This window comes from Rhineura floridana, chromosome 18 (genome assembly GCF_030035675.1).
Source record: "Rhineura floridana isolate rRhiFlo1 chromosome 18, rRhiFlo1.hap2, whole genome shotgun sequence".
NCBI lineage: Eukaryota > Metazoa > Chordata > Lepidosauria > Squamata > Rhineuridae > Rhineura > Rhineura floridana.
Window position 1 is genome coordinate 29811138 of NC_084497.1, and position 26258 is coordinate 29837395.

Consider the following 26258-nt stretch of genomic DNA (forward strand, 5'->3'; position numbering starts at 1 on the left):
GAGAGTTGTCCTGTGGCTTGTACGTTGCCCGAGGTGGCTGTGATGCTGTGGTCAGAAGCCACAGAGTTTGCTCAGCACAAGACGCTGCCTGATACCCTGTCGGACCCTCAGGACTGTCAGCGCTGGCTGTCAGCGGCTCTCCAGAGTTCCAGGCAGGAGCTTTTCTCAGCCCTGTCTGGAGATGCTGCCGGAGACCGACCCACGCAGGGGTTCTGCCCTCCCAACAGCATCTGTGGCTTTGGGCAGACAGACAGAGAGTGCGTCCTCATGTTTAGTGTGGCCTGGGTGAGGCATCCTCCCTCTCGTGCATGCGCCTATGCCCGTGCTTTGCCCCCTTGTGCCCTCAGCAAGTCCCCCCCCCCAGCCTGGCAGTCTGGCCTTATTTCCTGTTCGTAACAAACGTTGCCTCCCAGCTGTGGCTTTTGTGTTCCTCCTGCTGTTCCCCCTCCCCTGCTGTGCTGAGCCCCAGAACCAAAAGGCCCCTGCATGGGGTGAGGGGGAGTGTTTGGGGGGTGGGAGTGGGAAGCCATCAGCCCTGCAGGGCTGGGAAGGAGGCTGGCTAGCTTTCACGCCCCCCCGCCCGTGTCCCCTCCCAGCACAACTCCACGTCCCTCACAGAGGAGCAGCTGAGAAAGGATGTGGCGGCTGGCCGGATCCCTGGCTCCGTGGCCTCCGGCAGCAGGGTCAGGCGAGGCACCCAGGTAACGGATGCCGAGGGCAGCTGGGCCTGGACCGGTCTGGCTCCAGTTGGAGTGGCTGCCCTGGGCTGGACAGCTGTTCGGGGGTTTGCCCCTCAAGGATGCTCAGCAGTTGCAAGGCGGCAGGGAAGTGCCCACCAGCCCCTTCTGGGTCGCAGGATGTTTCAGGAGAAGAGTTTCTGTGGGGAAGGGTTCTTGCGCGGGGTTGGGGGATGCGACCCCCCCCACATCTATCCACCATGGACTTTGCCTGTACTTGGCTTGCCCTGTCTGCCCCCCTTCTCTTTCTCTTTCTCTTTTCCCCGTCTGTCCGTCCTTCAGGCAAATGACGCCCAGATGAGACGTGATGCTGAGATCTGGGAGATGCTGTCTCACTGGCGGGCCTCCTCACGCACGGCACCCCCTTCTCCTCCTAAGGAGGGGGGCACCCCCAAGCCCTCACCAGCAGGACTGCGGACTCCCTCTGCTGCCCAGGTGGCCCCTCCCAGCCCTCCTCGCTCTGTCGCTTCCTTGGCCAGGGCTCCTCTGCTCCCCCCTTCTCTAGCTGCAGCTCCCGGCTCACGCCCTCAGGTAACGGTCCTGACCTCCTTGGGCAGCATGGGTGAGTCCTTCCACCCTTCCCCTCCTTCCGTCTTTCCTCCCTTCTTTTTCTCCATCCTTCTTTCCCTCTGCCCTTCATTCTGTCCATTTGTCCTACCATCTGTCCTTTCCGTCCACCTGTCCTTCTGTCTGTCCGTCCTTCTTTTCCATTCCTTCTGTCTTTCCTCCGTCCTTCCATCCTTCCTTCTCTTTCCATCCTTCCTTCTGTCCAGCTCCCCGTCCTGCTTCCCCTTCTCTCCGACCTTCCTTTCCTCTCTTTTGTCTTCCCATCCTTCCTTCCTTGCCCCCCTTCTCTCTCTCTCTCTCTCTCTCTCTCTCTCTGTCACTGAGCATCTTCTCTCGGCCTCAAACCAAAGGGACAAGGACTCCTCCAGGGACGGTCCCAAGACTCCTCCAGCAATCTCCTTTCCTCCTCCTCCTCCCAGTACCGCCTCAGGGCATCTGAGGCTCAAAAGGTACCCACAAGCAGGCAGGGGGGGGGGAGAGGGAGAATTGGCATGCAGAGGTCTGTGTGAGGAGGGCAAGGCATCGCCATCAGGAGCAGGAAGGGAGGCAGAAATGTCCAGTCATCTGGAAGGCATTGTTTTTTAAAAGGCAAAATGTTTGGGGTGGGGTGGGGAAATGTGTGCAGCATTTACTGGGCACGGGTGCCAAGGTCGCCTCTTCTTTCCACCTTCCGGCTTGGAAGTGATCATTGCTTTGGGCAGGGCTCATCCCGTAGATGCCAGGCTCATATTTGCAGGGCATTCAATTGGGAAAATTTGACTCTGTGTCTCTTCTCATCCATTCCTTCCCTCGCTCCAGATTTCACAGTTTTGCTTACTAGGCCCTGGGGAAAAAAACAATTGCTCCCCCTTTCCCCACCAGTTTCTGTTTTGTTTCCTGCACTGGTTGGGAAGCACCTGGAGCAGGGAGGCAATTTCTGGGCTCTCCTGGGATTCTGCCCCCAGAGTGACCCACTGGCGATGCTCTCTTGCGGGCAGAAGCTTGGCAGCCCCAAGTGGCTCTGTGATGCCGCCTGGTCTGAGAACCCGCCTCCCCCCCAGCTGGTGTGATGGTGGCCCTACCATCCCTTAGGGTGGGGAGGGGAGGGTGTTCCTGTTGTGGCTTGACTGAGTTGTGGCAATGCACCTGTCCTCCACCTGGCGCCCTCTAGACGTTTGGACACCCAGTGCCCATCAGTGCCAGCCAGCACAGCCATGTGATGTTGGGGCTGCTGGGAGTTGTAGTTCAAAACAGCCGGAGGGCATCAGGTTGATGGGGAAGGCTGTTGGAATGGTTTCTAGGTGAGATGGGGCTGGTGGTGGTGGTGGCTGAATGACTAAAGTAGATCAAATGGGGGAAAGGGCAGTTGTGCCACCCCTGCAGGCTTGGCGTTTTGGGGATCTTTCTTGGGAGTGGGCTGTGGGGCTGTGCTTTTCCTTACATGAGCACTGGGCACCTGTTGTGGCATGCGCCTGGGTGCTCTGAGATTCGCCTTTGTCCGCCAACCAGGCTTCACTCTCCCTCTGACTCTCCCTCTTCTGTCTCAGTACTGGTTGCTCTACAAGGGCTTCTCTCTGCTTCCTGAAAACACTTTCTACTGGGAGTTGCCGGAGCCCTTCCGGGGGGACAAGGTAATCTTTCCTGTATAGGGAGGCTGCAGGGTAGGGGTACCAGCCGCTCCAAGGCTCTGTGCATGTGTGTGTGTGTGTAAGAGAGAGAGAGAGACCCAGGTTCAAATCCTCACTCAGCCGTGAAGCTTGCTAGGTGACCTTGGTCCCAGCCTAGCCTACCTCATGGGGTTGTTGTGAGGATAAAATGGGGGTGGGGGGGTCTGAGAAGAGCCATGGGTTGTATCCAGCCAGGTTCTACTCAGAGTAGACCGGTTGACCTTAATGCTTCTAAGTTAGCCATGGCCATTTTCAACTGGTCTACTCTACAAGTAGGACTAACATTGGATACAAGCCCATTGACACCACCCTGAGCTTCTTGGAGGAAATGCAGGATACTTTTTAAAAACTCTTCCAACCCTCCCAAAAAAGATTTTTTACAAATAGCAGCTAAAGTAAAAGTCAAGAATTTGCAAAAATGTTCCTTTTGATTCATGTTTAACACTTGTGGGCAGAGCGAAGACCTGCAAAGTCCCAGGGGGGACAGTGGGATGGCACGGCCTGACGCTTCTCATCCTGAATTTCCAGGTTGGCTCCTACGGGGGGCGCCTTCGCTACACCCTTTTCTACAACGCCGGAGGAAGAGGCAGCCTGCTGCCAGATGCGGACGTGCAGATCACCGTAAGGAGAAGCGCCTGCATGCTCAGGAGAGGGCTGGGATTGGTTGGAGAGATGGAGGAAGGCTGCCCCTAGAAATTGCTGGCTGTTGTGTTGGCGTTGGGTGCGATAGGGAAATGTTGCCAGTAGCAGAGATAACAGAGAGAAATGGGGGGGGGAGTCATTCCAGTGAACAAGACCATCCATGGCTACTAGCCACAATTGCTCTTTCCTACCTCCGCTGTCAGCAGGACCAGTCTGCCTCTGGATGCCAGTTGCTGGGAATCACAAGCGCTGCTGGTGCACTGCGGTTCTGCTTGGGGGCTTCCCATTGGGGCATCTGGTTGGCCACTGTGAGAACAGGAGGCTGGACTAGAGGGGCCACCACTGGCCAGATCCAGCTGCAGACCTCTTTCTTAAGGTTCTTATAAAAAGCGCTGGAATTGTTCTGAGCGCAACTCCTGTTGAATGCAACCCGCGTCTGAAAAATGTAATTAAAGTGTGGCCAGCCTCTCCTGAATGGTGCTGAGGTGGCACAGCAAGAATTAATAATAAAATAAAATAATGTAAGCTAATCGGGGGTCTGGGAGCAGCTGAAATGGCAAGGGCTAAGGCCAAGGGAGAGGAGGGCAGCAGCTGTAATGTAATGCTCCTGTTTACTGGTTTTACATTCTATTTCTGTTCGGCTGACATTGCTTGTCTTTATCTTACACACCGCGTAGAGATTCCAAGAATGTTAAGCAGTTTATCAGTGATTTAAAGAAATCAAAATTAGAATCCACCTCCGCACAGACTCACCAAACGGGCATGTCATCCTCACTAGGCCTCATTTTCCCCGTCTGTAAACTGGGAACAGCAACGGCCTTCGGGGAGAAAAGATGAAAAGTTCAGGGAAGGAGTGCTACATTGCCATTATGAAGGGACGGGAGGGTGTCTGCCGACGTGATATGCACACGGGGAGGCAGTTCCTGTGTCTGCAACAAGATGCAGAGGTCTCTTTCTCTCTTGGGGTCTCCCCAGGGCAATGACATCACTCTGGTGGCCTACCTGTCTGAGCTGCGGCCCCGCGAACGCAAGAGCTTCGAGGTCGTCTTCCGGGAGGTGAGGTCTGGCTCTATCACCCGTGTCCTGCCGCTGGGTGACCCTTGCCTCTTGGTGACAACGAGGCTGTGGCTCCTCCCTGAGGAGAAGAGAGTCTTGCTTGTGGCGGGGAGGCAGGCTGCACAGATGCTGCCCTGGCTCAATACGGCAGCCGTTCTCAGCTTGTCTGGAGAGAGGAGTAGGAGCTCTGGACAAATGCCTACCTGGGCTTACGGTCCCTGTTGCTTGAGGACGTTTGCTGTGCCAGTCAGCCTGCAGAATGAGCCAAGCTGGGTCTGCCCCTCATTTTACAGGGCACGGCTGCCATAGCTGCCATCAGCTGCTGCCACCATTCACCCCCAACGCTTCCTTTGCCCAAGCCCTCTGCAGAGATGACGCCTCCGTCACCCCCTTTTTTGCCAGTGGCAACTTCTCCCCCTTTTCTCCCCAGCAATACTGGAAGCGGCCAGACGGGCAGCCGGCCACCCGGGAGCACTTGATGATGGCCCTGGCGGACCTGGACGAGATCCTCATCCGCGCCACTTACTCCACTGACATGCTGTCGGCTGGCATCACCGGCGTCAGCATGGAGTCCGCCGTGCCTACCTACACCAGCCTGCCGCGGGCTCTGGAAGTGGAGGAGTGTCGATGTCCACCAGGATACCAGGGTCTCTCTTGCCAGGTGAGCCACTCTACTGGGCCGGACTGGGTGTGGAAGCTTGTGGGCACCGTTGGCTGATGCCTTCCCATGTCTCTCCCTCCCTTGCAGGATTGTGCAGCTGGCTACACCCGAACGGGCGGAGGGCTCTACCTGGGCCACTGTGCGCTGTGCGAGTGCAATGGGCACTCGGATTCCTGCCACCCGGAGACCGGCGCCTGTTCGGTGAGGAGCCCTTATAGGAAAGTAGGGAGCTGCTTGGCGCCGAGTCACACCCTTGGTCCAACTAGCTCTGTACTGTCTACACTGACTGGCAGTGGCAATCCAGGGTTTCAAGCAGGAGACATTCCCAGGTCTACCTGGCGGTGTCAGGGATTGAACCAGGCACCTTCTGCATGCAAAGCAGATGCTCTGTCACTGAGCCACGGCCCTTCCTTTAAGACACAGGAACATAGGAAGTGGTTTAATGCAGAGTCAGGCTGTTGCTCTGTCTAGCTCAGTCTTGTCTGCACCAGAAGTAATCAGCGTGGCGCCCTCCAGATTTTGTTGTTGTTGGACTACAATTCCCATCATCCCTGACCATTGGCCGTGCAGGCTGAGGCTGATGGGAGTTGTAGCCCAGCAGCAGTTAGACAGGTGCCACAGGGTCTCTCCATTTCTGGCCCACACTGGCTAGTAGCAGCACTCCACGGTTTCAGCCAGGGATCTCCTCCTAGCCCTATGGTCCCTGTGGCTTGGGGGGCCTTTACTGTGCCAGTCTGTCTGCAGAATATGCCATTCCCACCTGGAGATACTGGGGATTTTGAACCAGGGACCTTTGTGCTGAAATACTTGTATCTGTTGCAAGGCGTGACGTCTCAGTAGCAGACACTTCCCTTGCATTGTTTAGATGTTATGGAATCAAAATGAAGGCCCAGGAAAGTTAAAATACTAATCTGAAAACTCCCAAAATAGCTCTGTGTGTGTGTACGCATGCGGTAGCATCATATCCCACCCCGGCCCTCCCCACAATCGCCTTCCTTTCGCTCTCACCCTCTCTTCCCCCACAGAACTGCCTCCACCAAGCTGCCGGGGAGTTCTGTGAGCAGTGTGCCCCTGGATTCTACGGAGACGCCACTGCAGGCACCCCAGAGGACTGCCAGCCGTGTGCTTGTCCACTGCTGGATCCAGAGAACCAGTACGTTGCTGGCTCATTTTGGGGAGGGATTGGGCGGGGTGGTGGAAGGGCACTCGGGGTTTGGGGGCAGGCAGGCTCTAGATCAGCCTTTCCCAACCATTGTGCCTCCAGATGTTGTTGGACCACAACTCCCATCAGCGTCAGCCAGCATTGTCAATGGTCAGGAAAGATGGGAGTTGTGGTCCAACAACATCTGGAGGCACTCTGGTTGGGAAAGGCTGCTCTAGATGATGGTGATGGTTTTGACAATTTATATACTGCTTAATTACAATAGTCTCTAAGGGGTGTGCAGTTACCTCAGTACAATGACAGAACTAATCAGCTGAAACGATAAAGTCCGAGTGCAGTCAAAAGGCTTGCCGGAATATTTTTTTTAAAAAAAAGTCTTCAGTAGGCGCTGGACGTTTAAAAGGGAGGGGAGGCCTGTCTGACCTCAACCTGAAGGGAGTTCCATAAAATTGGGCCCATAATACTGAATGCACGAGGCTGCTGGTGGATCCGAGCCATGCATCGGAACTGTGGGGGCCACTAACAGTGACTCCCCGAAGACATCAATGGCCAGGTGGAGATATAAGGGATCAGGCTGCCCCAGAGTTATCCTGGGCCCACGTTGTTAAGGGCCGTGGAAATTAATGCAACAAATTCGTTAATCCTTGTGGCAGCGAAGGATGGAATATGCTTTGGCTAAGCCCTCCTGTGTTTCTTTCCTTTCTTCTTTGCAAGGTTCTCGCGGACGTGTGAGAGCCTGGGGGGCAGAGGCTACCGCTGCACAGCCTGTGAGCCCGGCTACACCGGCCAGTACTGCGAACAGTGAGTGTTGGTCTCCTCAGATGAGAGAGAGGGGGGGCCCTGCTTTGCATGCAGAAGGTCCCGGGTTCAATCCCCAACAGCCACAGTCGGGGCTGGGAATCTCCCCTGCCTGAAACCCTGGTTGACCACTGGCCTGGGTCGGTACAACACAGCTTGCTATCTTTCTATGTAAACGAGCCCTTTATTCAAAACCTTGAGGCAGCCTTTCCCAACCAGGGTGCCTCCAGATGTTGTTGGACCACAACTCCCATCAGCCTCAGCCAGCATTGCCAATGGTGGGAAAGGCTGCGAGGACTAGAATCGGACTCAGTGGTGCAGCAGTTGCTTTGTGTGTTGTAGAAGGTTGCAGGTTCAGTCCCTAGCACCTCCAGGAAGGGCTGGGAGGCAGCCAAGGCTGAAACCCTGGAGACAAGCTGCCAGTCAGTGTAGACAACACTGAGCTAGATGGACGGGTGGTCTGACTCAGTACAAGGCAGCTTCCTACTTTCCAGAACTGCAGAGTTCTGTGTGGGATGTTACATATAAAGCATTTGAAATGGACTGACCTTATAACTTGAAGCCACCATCCCTGCAATCCTGTGGCGTGCCCCTCACACTTACCCCTCAGACTGGTTGCTGTCATAGCCGCTGGCCAGTCTGTTGCCCTCACCTGTTCCTCTTGCTCCCTGCTCAGGTGTGCTCCGGGCTACACAGGGAACCCCAACGTCCCTGGGCAGAAGTGTGTGCTCTTCGGTGAGTGAGAACGCCACATCGTTAGCAGGGAATGTTTGCTGTGTGTCAGAAGATAAGAAGAGCCACGTAGCTGGGTCAGGCCAAAGGGGGCCCCTCCGGTCCAGCCTCCTGTCCTCACATGACCAGCCAGATGCCCCAAGGATTTATCTAAGCCCCTAGAATCATAGAATCATAGAATCCTAGAGTTGGAAGGGGCCTTGTAGGCCATTGAGTCCAACCCCCTGCTCACAGCCTTCCCAGGCGGCCATCACCACACCTTGTGGTAGCACATTCCAGAGTTTAACTGTGCTCTGAAGAACTACTTCCTTTTGCCTGTATTGAATCTCACAACATTCAGCCACGTTGGATGGCCCTGTTGGGTTCTAATATATTAGAGAAAAACTTCCCAACTTTTTTCCACGCCAGGCATAATTTGATGCAAGTTGTGATCATGTGTTGAGGATGGGTTACATGGCAATTGGACCTTCCAGACTCTTGTGGGGGTCCTACAGGGAATGGGGGAGAAGAGAGTGGGGGGGTGTCTGCCCTCCTCCATCAGAGTTGGGGTGACTGGTGGAAACTGCAGCCTCTTGAGAAAAAAATAAGTGCATCCTGGTCCTCAGCACCTCCTGCCCCCCCAGTGCCGGTGCCGACCCGCTCTCTCCTCCTCCTCCTCAGGGGTTCCAGACCAGCCACCCCTCATCGTACAAGTGCACCCCCCACGGACCGCCGTGTCAGAAGGCAGCGAGGTGAACCTGCGCTGCCACGTCAGCGGGGCTCCGCCCCATTATTTCTACTGGTCCCGGGAAGACGGGCGCCCTGTGCCCAGCACCGCCCAGCGCAGACAGCAAGGTGGGTTCCTGCCAGTCGGTAGGCAGATTTGCTGCTCCCCTGGCTGGGCACCCATCCACACCATGAGCCTGAGTCTCTGATTCCCCTGGGAGACTTTTGTTTTAAATGTAGATTGTGGTTTAATAGTGTCGATAGTTTGTATGCTTGCCCTGGGATTCTGTGCAATGACCGGGGGTCTAAAAGTGCAATTGATCAATAAATACTCGGCTGGATGGTGCAGTGGATCTGCCCTTGGGATAAAGCAACTGCATATATATTCACGTGCTGGCCCATCGTGACACATCCGTAATCTCCTCCCAAGGACAACTCCTTGGTTCAAGCGGCCAAGAAGGACTTGAAAGCATCTAATGCTAGTCCTACTCAGAGCAAATCCATTGCAGGTTAACAGACATGATTAACGTAGGTCCATTAGTTTCAGTGGGTCTGCTCTGAGGAGGACGTGATTTGGATACAACCCACAGTCAAGTCCTTGGGCTTCCCAGCTTGGTAGTCAGTCCCTGATTAACATCCCCCCCGCCCAAGGTGGCCGGGCTATTTCTGAGGCGGCGGCTGACATGTCCCTCAAATCCTGTCCAGGGGTGGAGCTCCACTTCCCCAGCATCCAGCCCTCTGAAGCCGGAGTCTACATTTGCACCTGCCGTAACCCACAGTATAGCAACACCAGCCGGGCCGAGGTGATCGTCACAGGTGAGAAGGACTCATGGCTGCAAAGGATCATCCCATGCTGGGAGGGAGATGGGGGAGCAGGAGGGGTGTCCCATGTGAATCTGGACCTGTGTCGCCAAATGGCCTCTTCTGGAGCCAACGTGGGGTAGGCCTTGACTAATATTAATTATTACGTTTGTTAGTCACTTTGTAAAAAATAAGCAGGGCCGGTGCCAAAAGGCGGCCAGGTCGGGCCCTGGCCAAGGGTCCCTGAAGGGCCCCTCATTAGAGTGGGAGAGTAGCACTTTCCTTCCACAATCGGCAGCAGGGTCACTGCCGTGGATCGCAGGGACGGAGCTTTCAGGCCGCCCACCCGTTTGCTTGCTCCACCTACCTCTCTCCTGTCTTCTGCTGCTGCGCACTCTATGTGCGCAGGACTGCCATCAGCCAAGTTGGCAGCAAAGGCTTCTTTAAGGTGCTAATGCCCCTACTGCCATCTTGGTTGATGGCAGGCATGCGCGCGCACATAGTGTACCATGCATGCATGCCATCAACCAAGATGATGGGGGGGCATCAGCCCCTTAGGGAAGCCTCCGCCGCCATCTTGGTTGATGTAGCCCTGCGCATGCAGCGCGCACAACAGCAGAACAGAGATAAGTGGAACAGGCAGGAGCCCGAGTCTGGGGCAGGCTGGTGCCCAAGGGTTCAGTCATGCCTGGTGCCAGCCCTGAAAATAAGGGTGGATCAAATGCTGGTACAACTCAGCAAAGTTAATGGGCATGACTAACATGTGTTCAGTGAATAAATACATGAACAATAGGTCTGCCCTGAGTAAATCTTAGCTGAGTACAACCCACTGAAATTAATGGAGATGGCTAACTTGCCTTCATTAATGTCTGTGGGCTGTCTCCAATGCTAATCCTACTCAGGGTAGAACCACTGACGCACATGGACATGACGCACTTGGGTCCATAATTTCAGTGGGTCTGCTCTGAGTAAAACTGACCTGGATACAACCAAATAGGTTTTTGCTTTTGCTGCCCTGAGGGAAATCCCAGCGCTCGGAAACCATTATGGCAAGTCAGCTCATCCGAACCCAAGTGGTTGTATTCAACTAAGTCCTCCTCAGAGTAGGCTTATTGAAAGTTATGAACCTAAGTCAGTCATGGCCCTGAACTTCATTGGGGCTACTGTGAGTAGGGCTGGCACTGAATACCACCCAAGACAAAACACAAACAAAATCAGTTAAAAGCCACACAGCTTAAATGCTGTGTACAATACAAAATTTCTAAAGTGCTCATCCAATAGCCCAACAGGAAGGACACGTGCTGTCCCACCTCCATAAAAGATGAGCAACAGTAGAGGCTAAATGAACTCCCAAAGGCCTGGCTGAATAAAAATGAAAATAAGAACCTGGCAGCCACGGCGCCAGGCATGTTCTCCTAGGGAGAGCCTTCCACCAACAGGGGGGCCAGGGTGCGGGACAGTGGCAGAGAAGCACGCAAACTCTGGCAAGGGAAAGGGACGTGGGCGAGTCTGTCACGCTCCTCTCTGTGCCCCCACAGAGGGCCCCAGCAAGCCCATCACGGTGACTGTGGAGGAGCAAAGGGTGCAGAGTGTGAAGCCTGGGGGCGACGTCACCTTCGTATGCACAGCCAAGAGCAAGGTGAGTCCTTTGTCGTCTGTCTGTGTGAGTGTGAATGCCAAGAGTGGCTCTCCCAAGGAGGAGCTGCCATTTGGGCCTCCATCTGCTGCTTGACCTCTGCTGGCTCCCACCTGGCTCCTCGTGCCAGTCTCTCATTGGCACAGACATTTGTATTTACTTACTTATTTGACACAATTTATATCCCATTTACGTGGGTTTACATAAAGTATAAAATAATAGCAAGCCCTCGTACCTGGTTTTGCTCAGGAATTCTAAGAAACCAAAAAATCAGGGCAGTTACGACAGCAGTGGCTCAGATCCGTGCAGTTTTGAAAGGCGCAGACCGCCATCTTGATTCAAAATGGCATCCAGTTGTATCTAAACATAGATGAAAACCTGTTCAACGAACCATCAAGCAAAATTTGGTTGCGATATCTTAAGTGTCCAAAGGCGTAGAGAACAAACAGCTTTCCAAAATATAGATTCATTTTTTAAAAAGATACTAATAAAAACAAGTTGATGTAAGATTATCAAAATGAAAAGAGAATCAGAAGTCATAAAACACTGCATGTTAAAAACAAGTAAGCCTAACGATCGTACATGTTGAAAAAGTGCTTGTCTTCTGGGCTGTGAGTTTGGACCCCAACTCTCCTCCCCTCCCTGTTCCTGCAGTCTCCGGCTTACACTCTGGTGTGGACGCGACAGAACAATGGGAAGCTGCCCAGCCGGGCCATGGACTTCAACGGCATCCTCACCATCCGCAACGTGCAGCCGGAGGACGCCGGCATCTACGTCTGCACCGGCTCCAACATGTTTGACATGGACGAGGGAGTCGCCACTCTCTACGTGCAAGGTAGGCAGCAGGAGGGTCTGCCCTTTGGGGGCTCAACGGCTGCAGGCACAGCGGGCTCGTGGCTTCACACACCCCGTCAACAGGCTGGCCCTGCGGCCCTGGGCTGACCACGGGGCATCTGGACACATGCTTCTCTGCACAGACACCAAGAAAGGCGGTTTCCGCTTGTGCTCGTTGAGGCAAATGCAAGGGGATGATGGAAGGGGTTTGGGCACTGGGATCCAAGGCTCAGTCAGCCCCTTTGTCAAGATTTCCATTTGGTTCAAACTTGGGAGTTCTGGAGGCATCCCTACACCGGCTGTTTTATTGAGGTATCTGGCCTCCGTCGCTCCTTCCACCGTGCGGCTGAGGCAAGCTAATGTCAATCAGCCTGAAACGATGGACAGGAGCCTTAGTTTGCTCCAGACACTTTCGGGGCCAATCCAAATTGCACAGGAGGTGGGACGCTCGCTCGGAGTTGGCTGACTAGAGTTTTCTAATCCACAAACGTCGCAGGGACCAGAGAGGCAGGTTTTGCTTAAAAATGTATAGATAATAGCTCAGTTGGAGAGTACCTGCTTTGCATGCAGAAGGTCCTGATCCATGTCTGTAGGAGAGCTGATTCTGCCCTGGAGCCGTTGCAAGGGTCTCTATGCACCCACACTCTTTCAAACAGTACCTTGAGTACCTGGAGGCCCTTGCGATGGCTTCTAAGCAGAACCAGCCCAGCCCCCCAGCCTGCCTGAAGTTTCTGTGAAGCCTTCCCTTAGCATGTTCTGGCACGCGGCATTGTTTTCACGCCACTCTCCCTCCGCCGCTCTCCCTTGTTTTCAGCTCCGTCTAAGACTCAGATGTTCTATGGACCCGTAGAAGTGGTGGAAGGCCACAGGCCCTGTAAGTCCGTCTGGCCGCCACTGCATGTCCCAAGCCCATCGCTGCAGATTGTGATCCCCACCCCTCTGGTGTTGGTGCTCTTTTTACATCTTTCTGCTACTGTGCGTGGGGTTTGTCGGTGTGATGGGCTGTGGACCCTCCTATACACACCCACCAGTTTGCTCCAGGGTCATTGGCGCAAAGCGTGCAGTGGGGCAGGCTCCATGTGTGGAACACACTTCCTTGGTGCATGCTTCACCTCTAGGGCATGGGGCACATCAGTTTGCATGTGCATGGCATGGTTACTTTCCTGGATCTGTGGTCTTGGGGCACGGCACAGGTGGGGCTCAGCACATTCGCCCTCCTCCACCACAGCCCTGAAATTGCTGCAGGCAGGTGGCCTGGATTCTCCCCTGCCCCCGGCTTCCCAGATCTGCTTTAAACCTGCTTCTTCCCCCTCCAGCTGCACCTGCCGTCCACCCAATGGCCACCATTGAGCCCTCACAGCTGAGTGTCCAGCCAGGCCAGCCGGCCGAATTCCGCTGCATTGTAACGGGAAACCCAGAGCCCACGATAGAGTGGATTGGTAAGGGCCACACACACACACACCCAGCTAGCTTAAGCCATGCCCCCATCTCTTCTCCCCTTTCTTAGGTGTCCACGGGAATTTTTCTGGGGTGGGGGCAAAGTAAAACACTAAAGGGGGGGGGCAAACAGGCTGTTTTCTCACAGAAAACAAGAAGAAAATTGCCTGGACAACTTGCCTCATATCTCAGGTTCTACAAATGCTAGAAACTTAAAACTATTTTTTTTAGAAAAAGGAAAGCTTGGAATCTGGATTTTGGTTCATCCAGGGGAGTGATTGCTCCCCTTGCCTCCCCTGTGGACACCCACCTCCCCTTCCAACATTGAGAAGAGCAGGGAGGGGTCTTGGTGTCACTGGGGACCACACAGATGGAGCTGTCCCTCCAGCTTTGCCTCCAGGCATGCACCTCCCCAACATACAAACGGCAGCATTACAGGATAGGGTCACACAACTCCGTTTCATGCCAGGGAGTTGTGTGGAAGAGTCTAGGAGTCAAATCACCAACCTGGCCCTCTGTACCATCCTCGTGTTTGCCATTTCCACTTCGCAAGAATGACCAAATCCTTTTACATCCAGCCTCTGTGACCGTGGAGCTGTGCTGGTGAACCTCTTCTCTCTCTCTGCATTAGGGGGACAAGGGGGCGTCATCTCCCCAAAGGCTGTTATCCGGGGTGGGATCCTGCGCTTCCCAGCAGCGGAGCCCTCTGATGAGTCCCAGTACTTGTGCCGTGTGCGGAACAGCGCCGGACAGCATATGGCCCGTGCCTTCTTACAAGTACACAGTATGTCAGGCCTGGGGGAAGACTGGGCAGTGCTCAGCGTCATTCTGTCTGGCCATCTGTGGGGGGCCAAACATACCACTACAGAAGAAGAGCCTTGGCTGTTGGATCAGGCCAACGGGGGCCCACCTAGTCCAGCATCTTGTTCTCAGAGTCGCCAGTCAGATGCCCCCAAAGGGAAGCTCTGCAAGGAGAACCCAAGTCCAGCAGTGACCCTCCCTGCTTTGTGATTCCCAGTAACTGGCATTCAGAGGTGTGCTGGTCCCGACAGTGGAGGTAGAGAGCAGTTATTGCCAGTAGCCACTGATAGCTGCATCCTTCTCCTCCTCCTCCTTCAGTTTGTCTAATCCTCTTTTAAAGCTGGCCAAGTTGGTGGAAAGTCTGAAGCCAGCGCAGCTAGTAGTAGTATCTGATGGGTGGGCCCCTTTCTCAAATGGGAAGCCAGCCGTCTTTCTCTAGTGCAGGAATGGGGAACATCTCTTGCCCTCAAGATGTTGCTGGACTACAACTCCCAGCAGCAGGCATGGCCAACGAGGAGGGATGGGGATGGTGGGAGCTGAAAGTCAGCAGCATCTGGAGGAGAGCCAAAGGCTCCCCGCACCTGGCCCAGCATCTTGGGAGGCCTCCTGCTTTGGGCCGCCAGGTCCTGGGAGGGGCTGGGGAACTGGCAGGAGGAGGGCTGACCTGCCGCTCTGCTATCCCTCAGGTGCTAGCGTTCCCCAAGTGCAGGTGAGCCCGGAACGGACGGAAGTTCAGGAAGGCAGCACCGTCAGGCTGTATTGCCGGGCAGCCGGCTCTCCTGCTGCCACCATCACCTGGGAGAAACAAGGAGGCAGCTTGCCCCCACAGGTAAGGCTTGGAGGAGGGGGAACGGCAGTCTTCCCTGCTGTGGGGAGATTTCCCCACCACCGTAAATGTCAAGGTTGCACAGGAATCAAGAGGACAGGTAAAAAGAGTGCCATTGGGCAGGGCAGGGGGAGGATGGTGTTAGTCAGAAGCCATCCATGCTTCATTTATGGTGTCTGCTTACTCAGTGGTGAGGCAAAGGCACTCCGCACATGCCTAAGGCTGCTGTTGCCTTCACTACTCCTTCACGTTGGGCTGGTTTACATGTTACACTGAACATAGGTGAAAGCCATATCTGGGCATGAACAAGAAGCACTTGTGTGAAAGAGCAGGCACTTGCAGGTGTGCAAGCTGCACACTCGTTGTACACACGCGAGTGACCGTACAAGTGTACCATTTGACTGAGCTGGCAGCAAAGGGGAGATGTTAAGTAGAGGAGGTAAGAAGGAACACCCCCAGGACCCCGTCTCAGTGTGAGACTGGATAAGGGGAGGGTCTTCCCCGTCTGTCCAGGCTCCAGCAAGCCAGTGGTGGGGATCCCTTCCCGCCTCCTGAAGAACTACAGGAGGGAGTGAAGCCGCTGGTTGGGAGCAGCCAGTCCATCTCAGGACCTCCATGCTCTTCACCTCTGGGACGCGGAATCTCAACAGCATCATGTCCCACACACACCCCAACCCAGATAAGCCCCCCCCAATGATGTGGGGTAAAGCCAGTGAATGCAGGTAGCTCAAATGAGTAAGTGGACTCAAATACCCGGGGGCGGGCAGCTAGACAAAAACCTGAAGCCAAGAGAGCCTGATCTGCAGGCAGGGGGCTTTCCCTGGCTGACCAGCCAGACTAGGAAATTGCCTTGGAGACGCAACCCCACCTTGCCCAACATCCTATCCCTCATTGAGGCCGTCGCTGTTCGACTCTTGTCTTCCAGGCCACGCTCCTGGAAGAGGCCCGGGCTAGGGCCTTCATGCGCACAGCTCGGTGAGGCCATGAGATGGTTTCTCTTTTCAGCGCTCCCTTTTGCTTCCTTCCCTCCTTCCTTCCCTTTCTCTCATTGCCTCTGGGGCTGCCCCTCCCCCTCCTATCTGTCTCTCTTTCTTTCTCCTTCCCTGGCTAGGCTGTCTCCGTCTTTGGCTTCTTCCACTTCCAAGGTGACAGCCTGGAGGGTCTCCGGCAACGGATCCAGGAGCTCCGGCAGGTAGCCGTTGCATTTGCATGAGCCTCTCCGTGGCTTCCTGTTGCTCTGCCGCTCCCACAATTCCCCACTGACGTCTCTTTCCTTTCACACGTCTTGTCCCTGCGGGTGAATCTGTTGGTTGCTCTTTGTTTCTTCCACTCTTCTGTTCAGTTCTTCACATTTCCATATCAGTTTGCAATCCTTTTTTTTTTAAGTCCACGTGAAAATCCAGCATTATTTTGGTGTGGGTTTCTCCAAATTTCTGTACAATTTTGTCTAATGCTCACATTTTTGCAAAGCTGTTTTCTCTCATATAACTCATTTGTGTACATGGTTTTCACTAATGTGTGTATTTATAGGCACATTTTATACTTGTACGTGTGTTGTGTGTATGTTACCTGGCTGGGGAACCGCACTGCAAAATTTGGAGAAGGGCATATTGTGTTTCAGTTTGTAAATTGTTTTGGAAAGTGCAGATTAGGTAAGTTTGCCTTTGAACGCGAACTGAATCCAATGTGTGCCCCATCTCCCCCTATTCTTCAGTGGGGAGGAAGGAGGTCTTCTCTCACACTGCCATCTGCCCCTGGCTTCACTCACTCACCCACCAGCCAACCCCTCCTGCGTGTGGCTCAGAAACCACAAGCCACGGGGCTTCTAGGGGGAAGGGGGCTCAGCTTCCCTCCCTCTCCGCTGTGGCTGGAGCAGCCTGCTGTCCTCCACAGTGCAGTGGCTGCTGGTGGATCCTATGTCAGTGGGGCAGTGAATCCGCTCTGGGTTTAGTCCAAACTTTCAAGGAGATGTCCAAGGTACTGAAAGTGTCTCTGTCACCAACAGTGTCGTTATCGTAGCAAACAAGGTCTCCAGGGTGGACATTTCTCTTCTCCCCGACTCTAACCTTAACTTGGTGTATTGGGTTGCTTATTATCTACAGTGGGGTTTGTACCCTGCTTTCCCCCTTCAAAACGGAGGTGTCCAAAATGGCCAATGAAGCCTTTGCCAAGACGGTCTCCTTCAGATGTTTTGGACTCCCATCTCCTATCTTTCCCTGCATCATGGAGCTGAGTCCAAATCACCTGGAGGTCACCAATTAGGCAGACACCAAGCCGACAAAACAAAGATCGCAATAAGCCAAAAATAATATAAAATAAACGTGATTCGTTCAAATGTGTTCATGGAGACTGGCCTCTGCCCAGCCACCATCAAGCACCGCAGCCCTTTGTGTGCTGCAAATCCTTGGCTGTTTCTTAAGTGGCTTCTTTTTAGCATTGCTCATTAACCATCTGATAAGGGCAACTTTTTGCACACCAGAGGCCTGTGCCTCCTTCCAGCCCCTTCTCGGCATGGCATGCGTGGGTCTTTGGAGCTCAGCCGTGCCACCAAACTTACCCAACGCCTCTCCTCCTTCCCATCCGCAGTCCCGTGCAGAGAGGACAGACATCGCCACCTTGGTCATACCCTCCATCGCGGCTGCCGATGGCGGGGTGTACCTGTGCGTGGGGAGCAGCGCAGCGGGAGTCGGCCAGGCGAGAATCGAGGTGGTGGTCCTTCGAGGTGAGAAGTGCTTTTTCTTTTCAAGCTACGCTCCATGTGACGACCTCAACAGGAGGTCCAGACGGGGCTTAGGAAGCAACGTGGCTCAGAAGGCAGTTCTGAGGAGACACGAGGGGTGGGAACTTTTGCAGCCCAATGGCCTGATGGACAGCCTTTGAGGGCCGCATGCCAGTGGCAGATGGGGCCAGATCCAAAAAGGGGCGGAGCAAGAGATGTGGCTCTCTTACCTTTTCATAGTAGGCTGCATTCCAGCAGGGCAAAAGTACTTGAGGAGGGTGTAGAACAAGGACAGTAAGGGGTGTGGCATGGGGAGAGGAGGCGTGGCCGAAATAAAATCCTGAGGGTTGGATGGAGAGGCTTTGGGGGACACATTCAGGTCCTGGGCTTGACATTTCCTACCCCCATCTATAGATATAGATATATAAGAAGAAGAATGGGTCTGCTGATGGTCCTTAGCCATGATGGTTAGATGGAACCTCCATGTTCAGAAGCAGTCTACCTCCGAATGCCAGGGGGGAGCAGTGGAAAGGGGCTAGTTGCTCTCATGCCCTGCCTGTGGGCTTCCCAGCAGGGCATCTGGTTGGCCTCTATGGGAAAACTTAAATGGACTCACCTTGGCCAGGTGCAAGGGTCTCCTTATGTGCCCCCCTTTGCTTATCCTTACAGCTGCAGGCGTTTCCCCGGCAGTGAAGATCGAATCATCTTCATCTTCAGTCATCGAAGGGCAGACCTTGGATCTGAACTGCATCGTGGCCAGCCAGTCAGCTGCCTCCGTCACATGGTACAGGCGAGGAGGGGCCTTGCCAGCCAACCACCAGGTACAGATGCAGCTACTGGGGACTAAATCTGGCAGGCATCCATTGGCACGCTGGCACACAGCCACCTCCAGGCTTCCCTAGAGCAGGGCTTGGGAAGCTGTAGCCCGCCTGATGTTGCCGGATGCCAGATCGCAACATCCCCAGCAACCACCATGGCCAGCAGCCAGGGGTGATGGGGATTGTAGTCCAGCAATGTGGATGGCCACTGGCCCCCCATCCTTGCATTAAAAGGTGGAAGAGTCGCGATGGAGGTAGCCAGGGGCAATCCAGGCAAGTGGCAGCCTGGTTCAGGGATGTGGGATTGGTGCCCCGCTGGATGTTGCTGGACTCCAGCTCTGATCAGCCCCAGCAACCAGTGCAGCCAAGGGTCGGATGATGATGATGATGATGGGAGCAATACCTAGAGAGCCACACCTTCCCTGCCCCTGCCCAACTGGGAGAGAGCCCTTGGGGCATTCTGCTTTACGGCAGAGTTTGTTTTGTGGGGAGCAGGAACAGGTGGTGCCCATCACTTGAGAGGGAAAGTGCAGAGGCTGAACTGGTAACAGGGAAGGAAGGAAGGAGCCTTTATGCCTAGGTAGCGCCTGATGCCCTTAGATTGGCACAAGCTGACGTCATCGCCTCCCCTTTGGGGGACGGCCATACAGCTCTGTGACAGAGCCCCTGCTTTCCATGCAGAAGGTCCCGGGTTCAATCCCCAATGGCAGCATCTCCAGTTAGGGCTGGAAATGTCCCCCGCCTGAAACCCTGGAGAGCCGCTGCCAGTCAGTGTAGACTATACTGAGTTCCGTGGACTCTGTTTGAGGCAGTTTCCTATGTTCCTATTTAAATAATCCCTTATTCAGAACTATGAGGACTAGAAGCTTGCTTTATTTTTAGGGATCCTAGCTCAGCAGCAGAGCATCTGCTTTGCATGCAGAAGGTCCCAGGTTCACTTCCCAGCAGCATCTCCTCTTTTCCTAGGTCCATGGTCCTCTTCTGCGGATCCTGCTAGTTTCTGCCGCTGACTCGGGCGAATATGTCTGCCGTGTCAGCAATGGAGCTGGCCCCAAGGAAGCCTCCATTATGGTGACTGTCCAACAGGGGCATGGATCCTTGCACGGTAAGGTTCTGGGACCTTTCCGGTGTGACCCAGGACATGCCTAGGTGGAATCTTCCCCTGGAGCAACTTGCTGTGGTTGATTCCAGAGAACATTCTCCTTTCCTTGCGTTGCTGTCAGAAGGAGTCACCAGGAGGCACAACTCTGTATCTTTAGGGTTGCAAATCTCCTGGCCCTTCCTCCCCCCCCTTGTTTAAAAATTTCTGTCTTCTATTCCTTGTTAGTTTATTTAGTTCAAAATATAACAAATTTTAAAATAGTTGTGTGGTTTTTTTGAAGCAGACCCCCTCTCCCCACCCCATGGGTCAACTTTGACAGGCAGGTGGGACCGCCCACCCATCAGTCACCTGACACCATCGTGACATCAGATCACTGGCAGGTTACCTGTCAAAGTTGGCCTGCAAGGTGGGGGTGGGAGATGATCTGGCCTTCTGGGCCAAAAACATTCCTCACCCCTGATTCGGACGATGCATTGGCCGTAGGGAAAAGGGTAATTTGTGGGGAGAAACAGCCCCAAAGGCCCCTTTGCCTCTAGAACTGGAAGGATGACAAAGCCTCTCACAGGGTAGAAGAGGGGACTACTTACACTCACTCACTCACTCACTCTATGGACCTGCTGAGAGACTCCTATTTTCTTGAAGCTGTGTACCTCTGTTTAAGAGATGCAAACATCAGGCAAGCAAAAGATGGTCTCTCTGCAACTTTCCTGTGGGCTTCCTAGGAGCACTTGGCTGTCCCTGGTTGGAAACAAGATGCTGGGCCTGTAAAGTCTGACCTAGCCAGGCTCTTCTTATCTCTGCAGAGACCCCTCCAGTCAGAATCGAATCCCCATCACCTTCTGTCACCGAGGGGCAGGACTTGGACCTGAATTGCCTTATTGCCGGCCATTCGCAGCCCAGGGTCACATGGTACAAGCGAGGGGGGCCACTCCCAGCTAATCACCAGGTACGGAATCGGTGAGGCACGTGGCTGATGTGCGCCTGGCCTGCTTGTGTTCTGGGCAAAGGCACACGCAGCCATTCCATGGGGCTGAGCTTGTTCCTTTGTCCCATTCCCCCTTCAGATATCTGGCTACCACCTGAGGATTCTTGCAGCCACGGCAGCAGACTCCGGCGAATACGTGTGTCGGTTGAGCGATGGCGACAGCGGTGTGGTTCGAGAAGCCTCAATCGTGGTCACCGTGTACAGCACCTCCCAAAGTGAGCCAAACGTTTTGTCACACACACACCCTGTGGTTAGCAGCGTCAGCTCCAGGTTTTTGGAGAGCCCTTGGGCAAGGAGCCCTCCCTCAGGGACTGTAACACCTCTTTGCAGCAGGTCCAAGGTGGACCAGCCGTCTGACTTGGTATAAGGCAGCTTACTTATGCTCCTCTTTCTGACTTCCCAGCCTCAGGAATAACCCCTCCACTGAGGATTGAGTCTTCATCGCCCTCGGTCGTCGAAGGACAGACCTTGGACCTGAACTGCATTGTGGCTGGCCAGGCGGACGCCACAGTCACATGGTACAAGCGAGGCGGGTCCCTGCCAGCCAGTCACCAGGTACACAGGCAGTGTGGTCTGGTCAGCCAGCATGTTGGGTATCTGAACTTGGGGATTCTTCCCACCCTGTCCTGCCCTTGCTGGCTTCCCAGAGACAGGGTGCCATCCCTAGCTCAGTGGCAAAACACCAGCTTTGCATGCAAAAGGTCGCAGGTTCATCTCCAGTAAGCAGATGATGGGGAGGACTGTCTCCTGCCCAAGACCCTGGAGAGCTGCTACAAGTCAGAGTAAATAATACCAGGCTGGATGACCAACGGTCTGATGTGGTACAAAGCAGCTTTCCGTGCTCTTTTGACATGCAGTCCTTGCTGAAATAAGAGAAGCCCCCATCTGTATTGGCATCCTGACGGCTTTTAAAGACACACCTGTTTAGACCGGCATTCTCCTGACCCAAGTCTCCTGTTTTAAATGCTCTTTTTGTTCCTGTCTTCTTGTAACGGGAGTGCTTTATTGCACATTTTAATCATGGTTGTTAATATTTCAGTGTTTAATGGGATAGTTTTTTTGTGTATTTTAATGATGGTGTGTTTTTAATTATTCTGTATTTTAAAGCAATGCTGCACAGTTGGCTTTCATGTTTTGTAAACTGCTTAGAAGCCATCTGGGTGTTTAGCAGGATATTAAATTCATTAATTAGCTGATATTAGTAATGATGATGAGTCTGCCTCTCCCCTCAACTGCAGATCTCTGGTTCCCACCTACGCATCCCACAGGCCTCCATGGCTGACTCGGGCGAATACGTCTGCCGTGTCATCCTGAATTCCATCATCAGGGAAGTCTCTGTCATTGTCTCCCGTACCGGATCTGTCCCATCCAGTAAGCATCAGCCCTCGCCAGAGGGACTGGGAACATGACTTGGGGGGCACCCGCCATTGCTTGTGGACTCCAATTAGCGTGGCTCTCAGTTTTCTTTCTTCGGCCCCTCCAGCCTTAGGCATCACTCCCTCCATGAGGATCGAGGCCTCGTCGCCTCACGTAGGTGAAGGGCAGACCCTGGAGCTGGACTGTGTCATTGCCCACCAGGAGCAGGCCATGGTCACATGGTACAAGCGTGGGGGCGCCCTGCCAGCTCACCACCAGGTACGGGACACCTATCCAGGGGTCTCCTTCGCATTTGGCCAGCTGTTTGGTGGGTGGGTGGCCTCCCTGAGCTCTGATGTGAGTCTTGAGGTGCCAGGTTCAGTCCTTAGCAGCATCTCCGGGTAAGGCTGCTAATATCTTCCTGCCCGAAACCCTGGAGAGCCGCTGCCGGTCAGTGTAGTCATTACTGAGGTTGATGGACCAACGGCCTGCCTCAGCGGAAGGCAGCCTCCTGTGTTTCTGCACATGCTGGCTGGGGGCTGATGGGAGCTGTAGTCCAAAACATCTGAGGCTGGATTAATTTAACCGATCAGTTATTGGACTACAAACTGGTACAGTTAACCAACCAAAATTTCTTTAAATCAGGTGACAACCTTTGTAACAATAACCACTCTCCTTTCCAGGCCTTTGGGTCCCGTTTGCGGCTGGTCAAAGTGTCCCCGGTGGATTCTGGCGAGTACGTTTGCCGCGTCAGCTACGACACTGCCACCCAGGAGGCCTCTGTCTTGGTCACCATCGGGCAGGGTGGCACAGACTCCTTCCGTAAGTCAGAGATGGGGAAGGGCCATAGGACCTCAGTGACGAGCGCCTGCTTTGCGCGCAGAAGGCCCCAGATTCAGTCCCTGGCAGGGTCTCCAGATGGGGCTCAGAACGGCTCCCTGTCTGAAACCTTGGAACAGCCACAGCCACTCAGTGTGTAGACAGTTCAAGCTAGATACCCGCCTGCATCGAGCGTCATCTGGATGGGACAGGAAGGAGGGGGGGGAGAAAGGCAAGAGGGGTTGTGTCTCTCTGATGCTTTCAGCTTTCCAAGGTCTGTCATGCAGGAGAGGACTTGCTCCCAACTCTAACCCTTCCCTCTTTTTTGGCAATTCAGCTGCCGGTGTGACTCCCCCGGTGCGAATCGAGTCTTCCTCGACCTCTCCCGCTGAGGGTCACACACTGGACCTGAAGTGCATCATTGCAGGGCCTGCATTGCAGGCCAGAGTCACCTGGCACAAGCGAGGAGGGACCCTCCCTGCCAGTCACCAGGTACGGATTCAGAAGTGCATCGCAGCTCCACCCTCCCCGGATCTGCAATTTCATGAGCACAGCATCCTGCTCTTAAATTTGTGCCTCAGCCTAGACTTGAGGACTCCAGGCGCTGAGCAGGAGGGGAAGAAGAGGGGAATGATCCAACGCCCTGGTGCCCTTCTGTGGTCTTCCTCACCGGCCCCCACCTTGCCTCTTTCTCTCTCTCCCTCTCCCCCCGCCCAGGTCTCTGGCTCTGTCCTGCGCATCCCACAGGCCTCCACAGCCGACTCCGGGGAATACGTTTGCCGCATCAGCGATGGCACGGCCATTCATGAGGCCTCCCTCATGGTCACCATCCAGGGTGGCAAGGGCTCCTCCTTCTGTAAGCCCCGGCTCTCTCCTCTGAAATGCTGCCCTGTGAAAGGGGTTTGAAGCTGTGTGGAGTGGGGATAATGTACCTTTCATGAGATGGTGAAAGTGTGATCTGGCAGCTTGGTGAAAGCACCGTACATGGGAAACTCTCAAAATCTCTCTCTTATTCTTCCACTTTCTCCAGCTGTGGGTGTCACCCCTCCAATACGGATCGAGACCTCCTCAGCGTCTGTCGTCGAAGGACAGACAGTGGACCTGAACTGCCTGGTGGCGGGTCAGTCGCAGCCAAGGGTCATGTGGTACAAGCAAGGGGGTGCCCTGCCTCTCAACAGCCAGGTAGGGGGGGGGAATTTGAAGCCTGTGCAGGTTAGGAGTTATGGGGTGGAGGAGGGGGGTGCCAATTGCATCAGACTGGAGGGTTCCTCCCGTACTCCACCAAAAAGCCAGGAGGAGGGTGCTCCAATCCAGAGAGAGAATTAAGGAGCCCAAGGCAGCCATTAAACCAGGGATGGAGAAGCTGGGTCTTCCAGATGTTGGTGGATTCCAACTCCCATCAGCCCCAGCCTGGATGACGTGAGTTGGGAGTCAAACAACATCTGGCAGGCCAGAGCTTCCCCATCCCTGAACTAGACCGTCACTTGCCTTTACTGCCCCTCGCTACCTCCGTCATAACTCTGCCTCCTTTTAATGCAGGGGTGGGGAAGACCTGTGGCCCTCCAGATGTTGCTGCACTACCAAACTCCCATCATCATGATCATCCTTGGCCATGGGCCATGCTGGCTGTCAGAGCTGCTGGGAGCTGGAGTCCGACAACATCCTGAGGGCTGCAGATGCTCCCCTGACCCTACATTAAAGGAACACCCTCCCTGATAAACTGTAAAGGGAGCGGCGGCTCCATTTGCTCCCAGCATTCGAAGGGAACTGATCCTTCCACCTCCTGAAATTTCTTTTCTCCCTTTGCACAGATCCATGGGTCGCGTCTCAGGATCCTGCAAGCCTCGGCGGCCGACTCGGGCGAATACATCTGCTATGTGAATGATGGCACCAGTCCCCTGGAGGCCTCCGTGATTGTTTCCATCCCCAGCAGTGGCGGCTCTGCTTTCTGTACGTGAAAGCAGAATCCTGCAGGGCAGATAGATGCCTGGGCCCTCAAAACTCCAAATCTGCACTTTCCTGGCTTGGGAAAACCTCCCCACCTCACCGCCCAAATCTTGAAGCATGGGGTGTTGCACCCTCTGTACATGCTCAAGGCATCTGGCTGGCCAACATGAGAACGGGACACTGGACTGGAAGTGCCGCTGGCCTGATCCAGCTGCTGTGGGGCTCTGCTGATGTCCTTATGCTGGATCAGGCCAAAGGCCTATTCAGCCCAGCACCCTATTCTTATGGTGGCCAAGCAGATACCTTGAGCATGTGCAGAGGGTATTTCACCCAACTACAAACCACAAGAGAGTATTTTTTGTGTTCTTAAGCCCCATCCTTCCTATGCCACCCACACACAAGAACCCAACAGCAGCTTGGAGGATATGTGGGGTGGAGGGGTGCTATAGCAAGGAGGACTTGCAGACACACCTGTCAAGAGATCCCCATCTTTTCTTCCAACAGCCTCCGGCGTCATCCCACCGGTGAGGATTGAGTCTTCATCCTCGTCCCTTGCAGAGGGACAGACCTTGGAGCTGAACTGCCTCGTTGCTGCCCAGTCACAGCCCAAAGTCACATGGTTCAAGAGAGGGAGTCCCCTCCCAGACGATCACCAGGTATGGACAGGCGAGGCCCACCGACTCATTTCTCCCGCCCCCTGCATCTGTGATCTTTTGGGGAGATTCTGGCAGGCATTGAGCTTTCAAGGAAGCTGCTCCTTTACTCCAGGGAAGCCTGGCGAGCACATGCATGCATTGTTTGCTTGTGGTTTGATGCTTCCCACTGCAGAATTTCCAGCAGGCTGCCTCAGTGGGAGAGATAGGAAGTAAGACTCATTCCATCAGCTATGCTGAAAGTCCAGCTCCATCAGTGGCCTCCTGTTTCCATCCCAGCTGGTCATTATAAGAGCTGCTATTTAACCTTGAGAATTGGTGCCTGGGTCCACTTTCCCCGTGTCCCATTTTCCTTTTGTGACGTGTCTTTTAAGATTGCCAGTCTGTGAGCAAGGACTGTCTTGTTTGCAGTTCCTGCCCATGAACACAGAAAGGGTGGAGTGCCTGCAGAGGCTGCTGTGGAGGTGCTAACTCAGTCCTGGGCAGTGGAGAAACCAGCCTTCCTTGTGCACGCACACGTGCATCCATGCAGGCAAATCGGTAGCATGTCCCTCTTTTGCAGGTCTCTGGCACCCGCCTGCGCATCCCACAGGTCTCCTCCGCCAATTCTGGAGAGTATGTCTGCCGTGTCAGCAGCGCTGGGGTCACTCAGGAGGCTGCGCTTGTGGTCACTATCCAAGACAGTGAGAGCCCTTCCCATTGTGAGTCCTTTCTCTCTTTCCTCTCCCTTTCTGCGCCCAGCCCTCCTAAATCGGTGTTGCTGCAGTGCTGATCTAGGTAGACTGAAGAACATTCCCTTGGGGAGCCTCGTAGCTCTA

At 54.4% G+C, this 26258-nt stretch overlaps 1 protein-coding gene across 17 annotated transcripts in view; it reads left to right on the forward strand.

Annotated features, from left to right (window-relative positions):
• Window positions 1-26258, forward strand: part of HSPG2 (heparan sulfate proteoglycan 2) — a 118007-nt gene that overhangs the window by 67799 nt on the left and 23950 nt on the right. For 6 of the 17 annotated variants that reach the window (XM_061601682.1, XM_061601687.1, XM_061601684.1 and 3 more), the window contains 34 exons: window positions 597-1268; window positions 1655-1753; window positions 2831-2914; window positions 3479-3571; window positions 4568-4648; window positions 5079-5309; window positions 5397-5510; window positions 6335-6462; window positions 7186-7272; window positions 7946-8004; window positions 8662-8835; window positions 9412-9522; window positions 11046-11146; window positions 11798-11978; window positions 12792-12851; window positions 13294-13416; window positions 14046-14198; window positions 14902-15044; window positions 16153-16233; window positions 17628-17763; window positions 18430-18581; window positions 19545-19683; window positions 20484-20626; window positions 20745-20880; window positions 21069-21220; window positions 21904-22036; window positions 22149-22300; window positions 22705-22843; window positions 23178-23332; window positions 23558-23696; window positions 23871-24022; window positions 24652-24790; window positions 25292-25443; window positions 26003-26141. In XM_061601682.1, the coding sequence (XP_061457666.1) occupies window positions 597-1268; window positions 1655-1753; window positions 2831-2914; window positions 3479-3571; window positions 4568-4648; window positions 5079-5309; window positions 5397-5510; window positions 6335-6462; window positions 7186-7272; window positions 7946-8004; window positions 8662-8835; window positions 9412-9522; window positions 11046-11146; window positions 11798-11978; window positions 12792-12851; window positions 13294-13416; window positions 14046-14198; window positions 14902-15044; window positions 16153-16233; window positions 17628-17763; window positions 18430-18581; window positions 19545-19683; window positions 20484-20626; window positions 20745-20880; window positions 21069-21220; window positions 21904-22036; window positions 22149-22300; window positions 22705-22843; window positions 23178-23332; window positions 23558-23696; window positions 23871-24022; window positions 24652-24790; window positions 25292-25443; window positions 26003-26141 (4933 nt within the window). The remainder of the gene's footprint in view (window positions 1-596; window positions 1269-1654; window positions 1754-2830; window positions 2915-3478; window positions 3572-4567; window positions 4649-5078; window positions 5310-5396; window positions 5511-6334; window positions 6463-7185; window positions 7273-7945; window positions 8005-8661; window positions 8836-9411; window positions 9523-11045; window positions 11147-11797; window positions 11979-12791; window positions 12852-13293; window positions 13417-14045; window positions 14199-14901; window positions 15045-16152; window positions 16234-17627; window positions 17764-18429; window positions 18582-19544; window positions 19684-20483; window positions 20627-20744; window positions 20881-21068; window positions 21221-21903; window positions 22037-22148; window positions 22301-22704; window positions 22844-23177; window positions 23333-23557; window positions 23697-23870; window positions 24023-24651; window positions 24791-25291; window positions 25444-26002; window positions 26142-26258) is intronic. The other 11 variants (XM_061601694.1, XM_061601697.1, XM_061601693.1 and 8 more) reach the window with 10 other exon arrangements.